At 42.3% G+C, this 11,413-nt stretch overlaps 1 protein-coding gene across 1 annotated transcript; it reads right to left on the bottom strand.

The window, feature by feature from the left end:
• Positions 1-870: 870 nt before the first annotated feature.
• SPATA24 (spermatogenesis associated 24) lies at positions 871-9,433 on the bottom strand. The gene is made up of 6 exons (XM_083493833.1): positions 9,266-9,433; positions 6,908-6,973; positions 6,133-6,263; positions 4,800-4,870; positions 3,563-3,665; positions 871-2,368 (listed from the first exon to the last, which is right to left on the bottom strand). The coding sequence occupies exons 1-6, from the start codon at positions 9,344-9,346 to the stop codon at positions 2,278-2,280; spliced, it is 543 nt and encodes a 180-aa protein (XP_083349959.1). The 5' UTR covers positions 9,347-9,433; the 3' UTR covers positions 871-2,277.
• Between the last annotated feature and the right edge of the window lie 1,980 nt (positions 9,434-11,413).

The following is an 11,413-nucleotide window of genomic DNA, read 5'->3' as shown; positions in this document are numbered from 1 at the left end:
TTATCTTTTCTATAAAATCAAACAGCAAACAAAAATTAAAACCAAAGATTGTAATTTTTTTGGCAAAATCAGTAGTATGGAACTCTACGCCTACTGACTGCTAGACAAAAACAATAAGAACAAACTACTGAGACTTCAGTTACATGCCTTAGGGAATTGCCCTTCAGTAGCTCCTATTTAGCACCAGGTTGGTGACCTAACAGTAATAATTTAATATATTTTTAAAAAGAAATCTTCCCTTTAAGGCAAACTGGGTGATAACAAAGTCAAGAATCCCACTGAACACAAGTGAGTGGCAGCTGGATATGTTCAAATTAACTACATGAAACACTGCAAATGTTTTTGAATGTATCCTGAAACATACAAGTACATGTGGTTAGCAGGCTAAGGAAGGACTAATACAATTCAGTACTTCATCTATTTTCTCTCTCTTCTATTATTTTTTTAATCTTCTTCTAATAATAATAATAATAATTTATTATTTATACCCCGCCCATCTGGCTGGGCTTCCCCAGCCACTCTGGGCGGCTTCCCCCCAAAAATATTAAAATACTCTAATACATCAAACATTAAAAGCTTCCCTAAACAGGGCTGCCTTCAGATGTCTTCTAAAAGTCTGGTAGTTGTTGTTCTCTTTGACATCTGGTGGGAGGGCATTCCACAGGGAGGGTGCCACTACCGAGAGGGCCCTCTGCCTGGTTTCCCTGTAACTTGGCTTCTCGCAGCGAGGGAACCGCCAGAAGGCCCTCGGTGCTGGACCTCGGTGTCCGGGTAGAACGATGGGGGTGGAGACGCTCCTTCAGATATACTGGACCGAGGCCGTTTAGGGCTTTAAAGGTTGTAGAAAAACAAGAAATCCAGTCAGTGTACTTCAGAGAAGATAAGTGGGTATTTATTTTGCTTTTGGAAAGGTAAGAATTTGCTATACAAATACACACACAGCACTAAGTTTCATAGTTGAGTTTTCAAACTAAAAAGTTTACCTATCACTTAACATCACAATAATTGGTTCCCACAATACCCACAGAAACAGGTTAAGTTTACAAGGACAACAGCAAAGGATATATACCAATCCTAGAGTTCGCAGTGCATAATCCCAGGTACAAAACATTGTACCTTAGTGTTTGGAAAATAAATGTTCTTTACAAAAGAAGCACCAGTTTAAGGGGATAAATGAAGAACTGACAACTGTATGTTTTTAAAAGATCATGCAGAAAGGGCCAAAGAGAAGCTATAAAGATTGGCACAATCTTATGCATGGAACTCAGACTTCATTAAGGCTTATTTCCTAGCAACAGTGTTTAGGATTGCAGTCTGCAGCCTGGAATATGTGATACAAATGCCCTGAAGCATGTACACAAGAGTCTTTCCCTCGCCACTGAGTATCTAGCACAGACGTGGGTTACCTCTGGCCCCATCAGGTGCAATAGGGGTCCTAATTTGCTCCTGGCTCCACTGGCTAGAGCTTCCATCCAATCCTTGCTGCAAATTCAGCGCTGAATTCATGACCCATTTTTGGGAAGAATCTTTGCAGCTAAGGTGTAAGATTCCAGCTGCATCTGCAAAGACTCCCTCTCTGCAGCCTCATCTTAAATTAAAACCAGGACTGGGAAAGAAGAGTGTGGCTTTGAGAAGATATACCACGTGGCAGCCTTTTAATTGTTTGACGCTATTTGTTTTTCTCTTCCATTTGATGCCACTTCCCTTTGAAAAGGTTTCTAAACAGCTAAAGTGGGGAAATGATAGACAACCTTGAATGGCATGCGCTAGTTTAGAAATGAGCTCCTGCAATTCTTTACTCGCTTACCTTCGCATCTTTTGAACTCAGTGTGACCTACTTCTGAGTAGACATGTACATGGTTGCAATGGTAACCTCATAGTCCCACCCACACCAGGAACAACAAATTAAAGTACCATAAATACATAGTTATTGAATTACTACACTATGTAGTAGTGATTTTATTAAAACCCACAGATGCTTTAAAGATCATTGGGGTCTTGACTGCCTTTCATATCCGGGTGAAAAAGATGGTGCCTTATGCTTAAATATACAGAATCCAATGCAGTAGTCTTTGTCCACCTAAAGATGTACAGTAGTTCATACATTGGTCCCACTGTACAGAATGAAGTAGGGAAAGTTGGCATTTAGAGGTGAATATCTCACTTAAATTACCGGCAGAGTAATTTCTTGGTGGAAAAACTTAGAAGTTCATTTTTTATTTCAACACATCTAAGAGTAAGGTTAGAATCAAGTGACTTGAGGGAATGCTTCTACGGTTATTTCAAATCCTTCTTGTTCTTTCTCCCAAGCACTTTTGCTATGTAACTTTCCTGTTGTTTTTGTATCTTGAATTCAGATGCTTGTTTCCTGCAAAACAAAACAACAACAAAAACCAGAAAGCACATTGTAAGAACATTTGCCATGCAATTTTCTTTGTGAAAATAGACATCTAAGTACTTGCTGATCTGTGGCACGTGTGAAATATCAGGAAAATAAATGCAACACTATTATGTGTGTGCCGACTCCTGAACAATCCTTTCAATATACAACCAATTGATAAAGAAAAATGGAATGTTGGACTTCCTATGATAATTTCACCGGGTGGTATTCAACGAAATTTATTTCTAGTAGACCCATGTTTATTTATTTATAGTAGACCCATGGATTAATGTTCATTAATTTCAATGAATCTACTCTGAGTAAAACTTAGCTAGATACCACCCATTCTTTGCCAAGGGGTCTTCAAATCAGTTATTGCTTCCACCTACTCCATTAGAAACACATGCCTTATCAAACAGATCACTGGTTTCTATTATCAGCATTTACCACAGCTACAGTACTAAGCAACCACTAGCAGCACGGCAACCCAGAAAGAATGGAACAGTGAAGAAAGCAGGAAAATGGGTATTTTTCAGGGGAGGAAACCAACAAAGTTGGTTTATGAAGTTGGTTTATTTATACAAACCACAATTAAAATTAACCACAGTTCAGACATAATGCTAAACTGCCATTAATTATTTTTTAAAAATGGATGTGAAAGCTTCTACTTTGACTGGATCTTTGTCTTTGAAGAAGCAATGGAGGAAAGCATACACACAAACAAAAAAGGAAGGGATGCCACAAGTACAAAACAAGTTTGAGGATAACTGTAAAAATATCTATTTAGACAGTGATTCCAAAGGAAGGGTGTAAATGTCTCAGTAAGGAGTATTATCTATTTTACACCACACCCCAAGATCTGAGGAAGCATCAGGTGGAGGAAAATTGTGATTAAAAATGAAAAGAAATACTTAGATCCTATAGCCTTTAAATGTATCTGTGGGAAGGAGGGTATTGTTTTGTTTTAATTATTTACTTGTGTTTTATCTTGTATTGTATTCTGTGAACCACCCTGGGATCTCTTGAAGGGCGATATATAAATTTAATAATAATAATAATAATAATAATAATAATAATAATAATAATAATAATAATAGTAATAAAAGGGAAATAGTTAACTCAGTTACCTACGTATTTTCAAAGAATCTAGTAAAAGTGTCTTAGATAAAAATATATACTTACTTTAATGTTTGCTTCTGGTTGTTGATGAAGTTCTGCAGCTCCCTGATCTCATTTTCTTTGTAGTTCAGAACGTCTTCCTGTTTTTGAATATGGGTCTCAATTTCTGTAGGAGGAATTTGGAAATCACTGATTTGTGCTTTTGCTTTCTAAATATCAAAATCAAAGGGCACCAAACAAAGTTATGTACACAGAATTCCCAGCAAAGTCTCAAACTTTATTACCCTGGTTTGGTTATAATCAACCCAAATAGGTAGTGCTATAGGTACTACATGCTCGAGAAACTGAATTCTGTGCCCAGGATAAAAAAAAATAGACATCTTTATTTATTTTCTTACATTTATATCCTGCCTTCCTTCCAGCATGAAACCCAAGGCAGTTTAAGTGCCTGCAGGGTAGTCACCCATCTAGGCACTAACCAGATCCAGACCTACTGAGGGGCCCATGACATTGACAGAATACGCAAGGTGCAGAGAAAGTGGAGGAAAATGCATCTATGCCCCTGAGCGCAGGATGATAGGGAGCTGCTGCCAAACATATCTGTATCTATATCTATACAGTGGTACCTCGGGTTATATACGTTTCAGGTTACATACGCTTCAGGTTACAGACTCCACCAACCCAGAAACAGTACCTCAGGTTAAGAACTTTGCTACAGGATGAGAACAGAAATCGTGCTCCGGCGGCGAAGCAGCAGCGGGAGGCCCCATTAGCTAAAGTGCTGCTTCAGGTTAAGAACAGTTTCAGGTTAAGAACGGACCTCTGGAATGAATTAAGTATGTAACCAGAGGTACTACTCTATCTATCTATCTATCTATCTATCTATCTATAGTGTACCTGTTTTCAAGTGCCTGCTTGCCAACATTTTTAAGTATACATTTTTACTTGAGGAATTAGGCTTTTAGGCATTCCTTTTAAGAAGAAGAAGAAGAGGAGTTTGGATTTGCTATCCCGCTTTATCACTACCCAAAGGCGTCTCAAAGCGGCTCACATTCTCCTTTCCCTTCCTCCCCCACAACAAACACTCTGTGAGGTGAGTGGGGCTGACAGACTTCAGAGAAGTGTGACTAGCCCAAGGTCACCCAGCAGCTGAATGTGGAGGAGCGGAGACGCGAACCCGGTTCCCCAGATTACGAGTCTACCACTCTTAACCACTACACCACACTGGCTAAGTGCCTAAAAGGGTTAATTTCTCAAGTAATCCTCAGTCTGAGACGATAAAATAATCAAGTGAATTTACCAGCGCATTTGCTCAACAGCTTGTCTTTTTGGATCGATTCCTTCCGCACTTTGCTTTTTACCCGAGAAAGTCTACAACAGAAGGAATACCATTTTAGTCACACATGTCAATACCGTTAAATACAGCTGGAATAAGTAGCTCAAATGTTGTTATCTGTCAGATAAGATGATCAGGAGCAAGTCCTACATGCCCCTTATGCACCTTGGAAACATGACATTTGTAATTATGGAACTGACTGATCTGTAGAACAATGCTAGTTAGGCTACAAATTTAAGTGTGTACTTTGCACTGATCCCCTTTAAGCTTCTGTTATGTTGTTGCAGTGACTTGAAAATATCCACATACACCACTTCACAGGATCCAAGCTTTCTCTTTTACACTGAACTCACTCTAAGAGTGTGGATCCATTCCTTGTATAACCAAAACAGAAATAACCATCCACACACAAGAGGCTTGAGGGAGTACCAACATTTACAAAAGTAAATAGATAGATAGCCAGCCCTAAGGGAGGAAACCCCAAACAGTACAATGTGGACTGAATATTCTCATGTTGGTCTGCCATAGTCGAAACAAAATGTAAAAAAATTTCCTTCCAGTAGCATGCACATGAAAGCTCATACCAATAACAAACGTAGTTGGTCTCTAAGGTGCTACTGGAAGGAATTTTTATTTTATTTTATTTTATTTTGAATATTCTCAGTGAGCACAGAATGCTGATGGGTCGGGTGGTCGGAATAAAAAAACGGGAACTGAACGAAACATCATGGTAGAGGACAATGCTCTAGGGCTAGCACGCAGTATGACTGCAATTCTAAGCATGTTTACAAGGGCGTAATTACGAGAAAACATGCTTAGCATTGCAGCAAACAAGCCTCTTAGCTTGGAAAATTCTGGCACGCCCAACAATACTAACCCTACTTCCAGCTCAGTCAGGCTACTGGCTCACGTAGCCTGCTGCTGTATACTCTGGTCTTATCCAGCAGTTGCTAGCACCTGCTTATAATGGAGAATGAAGACTCAGGGAGCAGCTGGTCAGTTGCTAAAACAGGTGCTAGGATACAGATTTCTCGTTCCTTCCAGCCTCTGAACTGCCCGAAGTGGTCAAGAGCATAAAGAGATAGAGCTGCCTTTCTCCAGAGCCGCTACTGTTCCTTTCTTGCACATGCATGGCTGTTCAGAGGTTGGGGGAGAGGCAGCTGCTGGTCCCTTGGGAACTGGCTAGTCAGTGGTCTTCTGGGAGACTGTAACTATCATGTCGCCAACTCCCCTTTTAGACAACAAAACTTGAGCCTGTTCTCTTCACAGAGACTCCCACACCAATCTACAAGCATACGCAGTGTCAAAAGCTTGTTTCTCCCTCTCAAGTTGCTTTGACAGAACATCAATCTCCCCAAGGGCAAATTCCAGCTGTTCGGATTCCATAGCTAGATTACTCTTCGTCTTTGCATGTTCTTCCTCTTCCTTCTGTAAATTAGAATACAGTTGAAAAATCTAAAGTTATTAGATTGCCTAACAGGTAAACCAACATTATAAAAAAGGAAGTATTCAACTGCATCAGTAGGCAAAGAAAATATGCCACAACTCTGGTATAAAGTAAAAGGACCCCGGCTGGTTAAGTCCAGTCAAACTTTGACTATGGGCTGCGGTGCTCATCTCACTTCAGCCGGTGTTTGTCCACAGACAGCTTTCTGGGTTCTGTGACCAGCATGACTAAACCGCTTCTGGTGCAACGGGACACTGTGATGAGTGCCAGAGCACATGGAAACGCTGCAGCACTATCTATTTATCTTCTAGCATTGGTATGTTTTTGAACTGCTAGGCTGGCAGAAGCTGGGACAGAGGAACGGAAGCTCACCCTGTTGTGCCAGTTTGAACCGCTGACCTTCTGATCAGCAAGCCCAAGAGGCTCAGTGGCTTAGTCCCCTCGCTCTCAAATATTCAGATACTAACTTCCGATATTAAAAATCGACATTGTCACAAGACATGAGTCTACATGGGAACTTGCACAAATCTTTGAGAATGTGCAATCTCTACTGCTGCCTTAGTTATGTTTAACAAAAGAAAGAGTAAAAATACCAGAAATAAATTATTAAATGAAGGCCACATACCTGCAGTTTCCTTATAATAGCCTCATATTCCACCTTGCTTACAGAGTTCTCTTTCTGCATTGCTATCTGTTAAAAGAACGTTACATTTTATAGATTAGTTGTTTGTATAAGAGAATTACTATTAGGGGGAAAAATGATGAATGCATATTAGTTATTTTTGCAGTCTGATCCTATGCTGAGTTAGGTGCATCTGTGTCTACTGACTGCAGTGGGCTTAGGCATATCTAGAGATGTGAAAGCATGCAGAAAAAGAAAATTGTGGAAAACCCACCCCACCCTATTTTTCTGTCCCCATTTGGAAGCAACCAAACCAACAACAACAAACAGAAGAAAACGGCGGGGGGGGGGGGCATGGTTTCATTTTGTTGTTGTTTTTCCAAGCCTTCACCTCTCTAGGAATATCTGTATCTACCTAGGCTCACTCTGTTTTATGGCTATTGCATAACAGCTTTTACTCATTTTACAACTAACCACAATTTTATTTACAAAAGTACTTATATGTCAGCCACTCAAGCAGTATCATAATTTTTAATCAACTGCATAGGTTTGTTGGCATAGAAAAGTCTTTAAAAGTGAGGGTGCCTGCCAAATCTCTGCTTGAAGAGTGTTCCACAGAATGGGACCAGCAGCAGTAATTGCCCAACTTCTGATTGAGTTGAGCTCCTGTAGGGGTGTTCTTGGTAGCTGGGCAAGGCTAGGATATAAGGGCTCAGGAAATCCTGGATCCAAGTTGTTCAGGGCTCTGTGTATCAATCCAAAATCCTTAATCTGCTCCAGTAGCATATGGGCAGCCAGTGTAGATGTTTTAACAGCAGTATCACATGCTCCTGGCCATCCAACTGCAGCAGCAGCCTAGTCACAGCAGTCTGCCCTAGCTGGAGCTTCTACACTAGGCCTAAGGGCAGCCTTACATAGAACGCATTGCAGTATTTACCTTGAGGTTCCTACAACAAGCACTACACACATATGACTGTTACAGATAGGTAGCTGTGTTGGTCTGCCATAGTCAAAAATAAAAAAATTCCTTCCAGTAGCACCTTAAAGACCAACTGAGTTAGTTCTTGGTATGAGCTTTCGTGTGCATGCACACTTCTTCAGATACTTATTCGTATCTGAATAATGAAAAACCCTGCAGAATTAGACCAAATGTCCATTTAGCCTTCCGTCCGGTTTCCAACAGCAGCCAGCTATATGGTGCTAGAAAACCCACATGGTCATCCCTGCCCTCCAGCAATAGGTCTTTAAAGGTACACTGCTTTTGAGGCTGGAGGTTCTATCTGGAGATACAAACACACACACACTATGTTTAATTCCCTATGTTCTGCTGGATCAGACTAAAACTCCTATCTAATCCAGAATCCTGTTTTCAGCAGAAAGGGCACGAAATAAACAATCCTCCATTGTTCGCACTCCCAGAAACTGGTATTCAGCAGCCTACCTACGGGACCACCTCTCCTGGTATGCCAAGCAGAGGACCTTAAGGTCCACAAATGACAACATTTTGGAGGTCCCAAGTCACAAGGTGGTTAGATTGGTCTCAACTAGGGCCAGGGCCTTTTCAGCCCTGGCCCCCGACTTGGTGGAACACTCTGTCACAAGAGACTAGGGCCCTGCGGGACTTGACATCTTTCTGCAGGGCCTGCAAGACAGAGCTGTTCCACCTGCCCTTTGGACTCAGTCGGACCCTTATGTTTCCCTCCCCTTATGGTTTTGATCTATGGGCTACTTTTAAAATGAGGCAGCATTTTAAATTGCATTTTAACCTGTATTTTAAATTGGTTTTTTTCCTATTATGTTTTTACTGTGATTTTACTGGAGTTAGCTGTCCTGAGCCCGGCTCTGGCCGGGGTATAAATAAAATTTATTATTATTATTATTAATTACTGCCTTTGAACACATAGTTTTATGAAACTACCATGCTTTACAGTCAATGGCGAGAAGTAGGACGTGAAGCAGTGGCAGTGCTCTTGCTCAGTGTCTAAACTAATAATGATAATAATAATAATATATTATAATATAATAATAATTAATTACTGCCTTTGAACACATAGGGTTTTATGAAACTACCATGTTTTACAGTCAATGCCGAGAAGTAGGACGTGCAGCAGTGTTCTTGCTCGGTGTCTAAACTAATAATAATAACAACAACAGGGATTCGTGTGCGCAGTGTTGGGTAGGCCCAGAGGCGGGTGGGCCTGCAGGGGCTACATCCGCCAGGCTTTTTGCCAACGTTTCCCACAGGCTGCTGCCCAGCTCGGTGGCCGGCGACCGCCGAATGGAACCAGCGCGCCCCTTCCCACAACTCTTTACTGGAGGGAGAAGAGACGGCGCGGCCGCCCCGGGCGCCTCTAGCCCCACCTGTCGCCTCAGCCTCTCCAGCAGAGCCTCCTGCGTCTCGATCAGGTCTCGCAGCTGCTGGAAGGCCACGGACGACGCCATTTTGTTTTTTCCCCCCCTCCTTCACCGGCCGTTGGAAGTGCGCGCGCTTCCCCCCTCCGGCCAATCACGCAGCGGCGCCGAACGTGAATCACGGGAGCTTCGCCCTCGCGAGACTTCTTCGCCCGCCCCTTCCGCCCAGTCGCATCAGAACAAGGGAGGGGCGGGGCCAGAGCTCGGTCTAGAGTCCTATAGGAAGCTGCTGGCGCGCCCGCAAAGCGAGTACCGTAATTCCCCTAATGCAGGCTCCGAGAGAGAAAAAACCGTAATTCCCCTAATGCAGGCTTAGAGATGGATGGAAAAACATACACAAAAAGACACACACAAAGAGTGTGTGTGGTGTAACGGTTTGAGCGTTGGAGTAGGACCTGTGAGACCAGGGTTCAAATCCCCACTCATCCACGAAGCTGCCATCCTGCTGATCATGTATATTCAGCCTTGTTTTTACCTTGTAATCGTTGGGGAAGGTAGGAATCATTAAAAAGTCAGTCAGTTGCCAAGTTGTGTTGCTTCTCCTTTTGCAAATGTTGCAAAAAGCCACCTGGGGGCATCACACTTTGTGATGAAGGGCGGTTAAAAAAACACACACAACCCAAATAAATAACAATGTTTTGTTATAATACAGTGTTGCTTACTGCAACAATTTTCACTTTTGCTTTCCTTGCTGACCTGTAACTATCGAGAACTCCAGTACCAAATTATTCATCTCTTGCACAGCTCCTACCATGGGACAGTCTTCTTCAGATCCTCCTCCATGGTTTTTTTTTACTTTTAAATGGTACTCATAAGGTAAAGCACTATGTTGGCATAGAGATAAACAATGTGTCGTTTCATTTTTTTCGGCACTCTTGTTTGTGACTTTCTGTGGTTACAAAGCAAGTTAAAAAGAAATGTGTCATAGGTTTGTTGTCCTTAATTACCTAACTTGAAACTAAAGGCTCAGTGGGATCACTCTCCAAAAGCTGAGCAAAGCCCCGAAAGGGTGGGGCCTGCTTAATATACATAAAAAGGTAAAGGGACCCCTGACCATTAGGTCCAGTCATGGCCGACTCTGGGGTTGCAGCGCTCATCTTGCTTTATTGACTGAGGCAGCCGGCGTACAGCTTCTGGGTCATGTGGCCAGCATGACTAAGCCACTTCTGGCGAACCAGAGCAGCGCACGGAAACGCCATTTACCTTCCTGCCAGAGTGGTACCTATTTATCTACTTGAACTTTGACATGCTTTCGAACTGCTAGGTTGGCAGGAGCAGGGACCAAGCAACGGGAGCTCACCCCGTCGCGGGGATTTGAACCGCCGACCTTCTGATCGGCAAGTCCTAGGCTCTGTGGTTTAACCCACAGCACCACCCGCATCCCTTAATATACATAGCTGTTATCTATTAAAGCAATACATATGCATAAACCTCCTCCAAAGATACAACACAATACTAATTATACCATGTATGGTCTTTCCATCATTACCTATTCATCACCTATGCAGCCCCCACTGCATGTGATCTCTTTGCATTCCTTTCTACCTGAGGGGGAAAGGAAGAGATGAAGGTACATCTCAGAACTGCAAGGCACGTCTTATTTCATATGTAGATGCTTAGGAATGTGCTTACAACCTTGGGCAGGGGTCAGCAAACTTTTCAGCAGGAGGGCGGTCCACTGTCCCTCAAACCTTGTGGGGGGCCAGACTATATTTTGAAAAAAAATATGAACGAATTCCTATGCCCCACAAATAACCCAGAGGTGCATTTTAAATAAAAGCACACATTCTACTCATGTAAAAACACCAGGCAGGCCCCACAAAAAACCCAGAGATGCATTTTAAATAAAAGGACACATTCTACTCATGTAAAAACACGCTGATTCCCGGACCATCTGCAGGCCAGATTTACAAGGCGATTGGGACGGATCCAGCGCTTACCATGACCTTGGGAGTAAATCTCCTAGCACAAGATACGGCACTGGAAAGAAACAGTAAGCACAAGGCCTCTAGCCTGGCTAGTTAGCTGAGCTTATAGAGCTCTATGTGCATCAGAACAAAGATCAATTTGAAATAAAGATCATTTCATGCATGTAAG

This window comes from Podarcis liolepis (assembly GCF_965112155.1).
Source record: "Podarcis liolepis genome assembly, chromosome: 3".
In the NCBI taxonomy this organism is placed as follows: Eukaryota; Metazoa; Chordata; class Lepidosauria; order Squamata; family Lacertidae; genus Podarcis; species Podarcis liolepis.
The sequence above is the reverse complement of the archived record's forward strand: the minus strand, read 5'-3'. Positions and strand labels throughout refer to the sequence as shown.

Coding starts and splice junctions, on each gene's coding strand:
- SPATA24 (XM_083493833.1), bottom strand. CDS start 9,346: ATGGCGTCGTCCGTGGCCTTCCAGCAGCTGCGAGACCTGATCGAGACG. Junction 6,974..9,265: donor TGGAGAGGCTGAGGCGACAG/GTGGGGCTAGAG, acceptor TTCTTTTAACAG/ATAGCAATGCAGAAAGAGAA. Junction 3,666..4,799: donor GCTGTTGAGCAAATGCGCTG/GTAAATTCACTT, acceptor TTCCTCCTACAG/AAATTGAGACCCATATTCAA.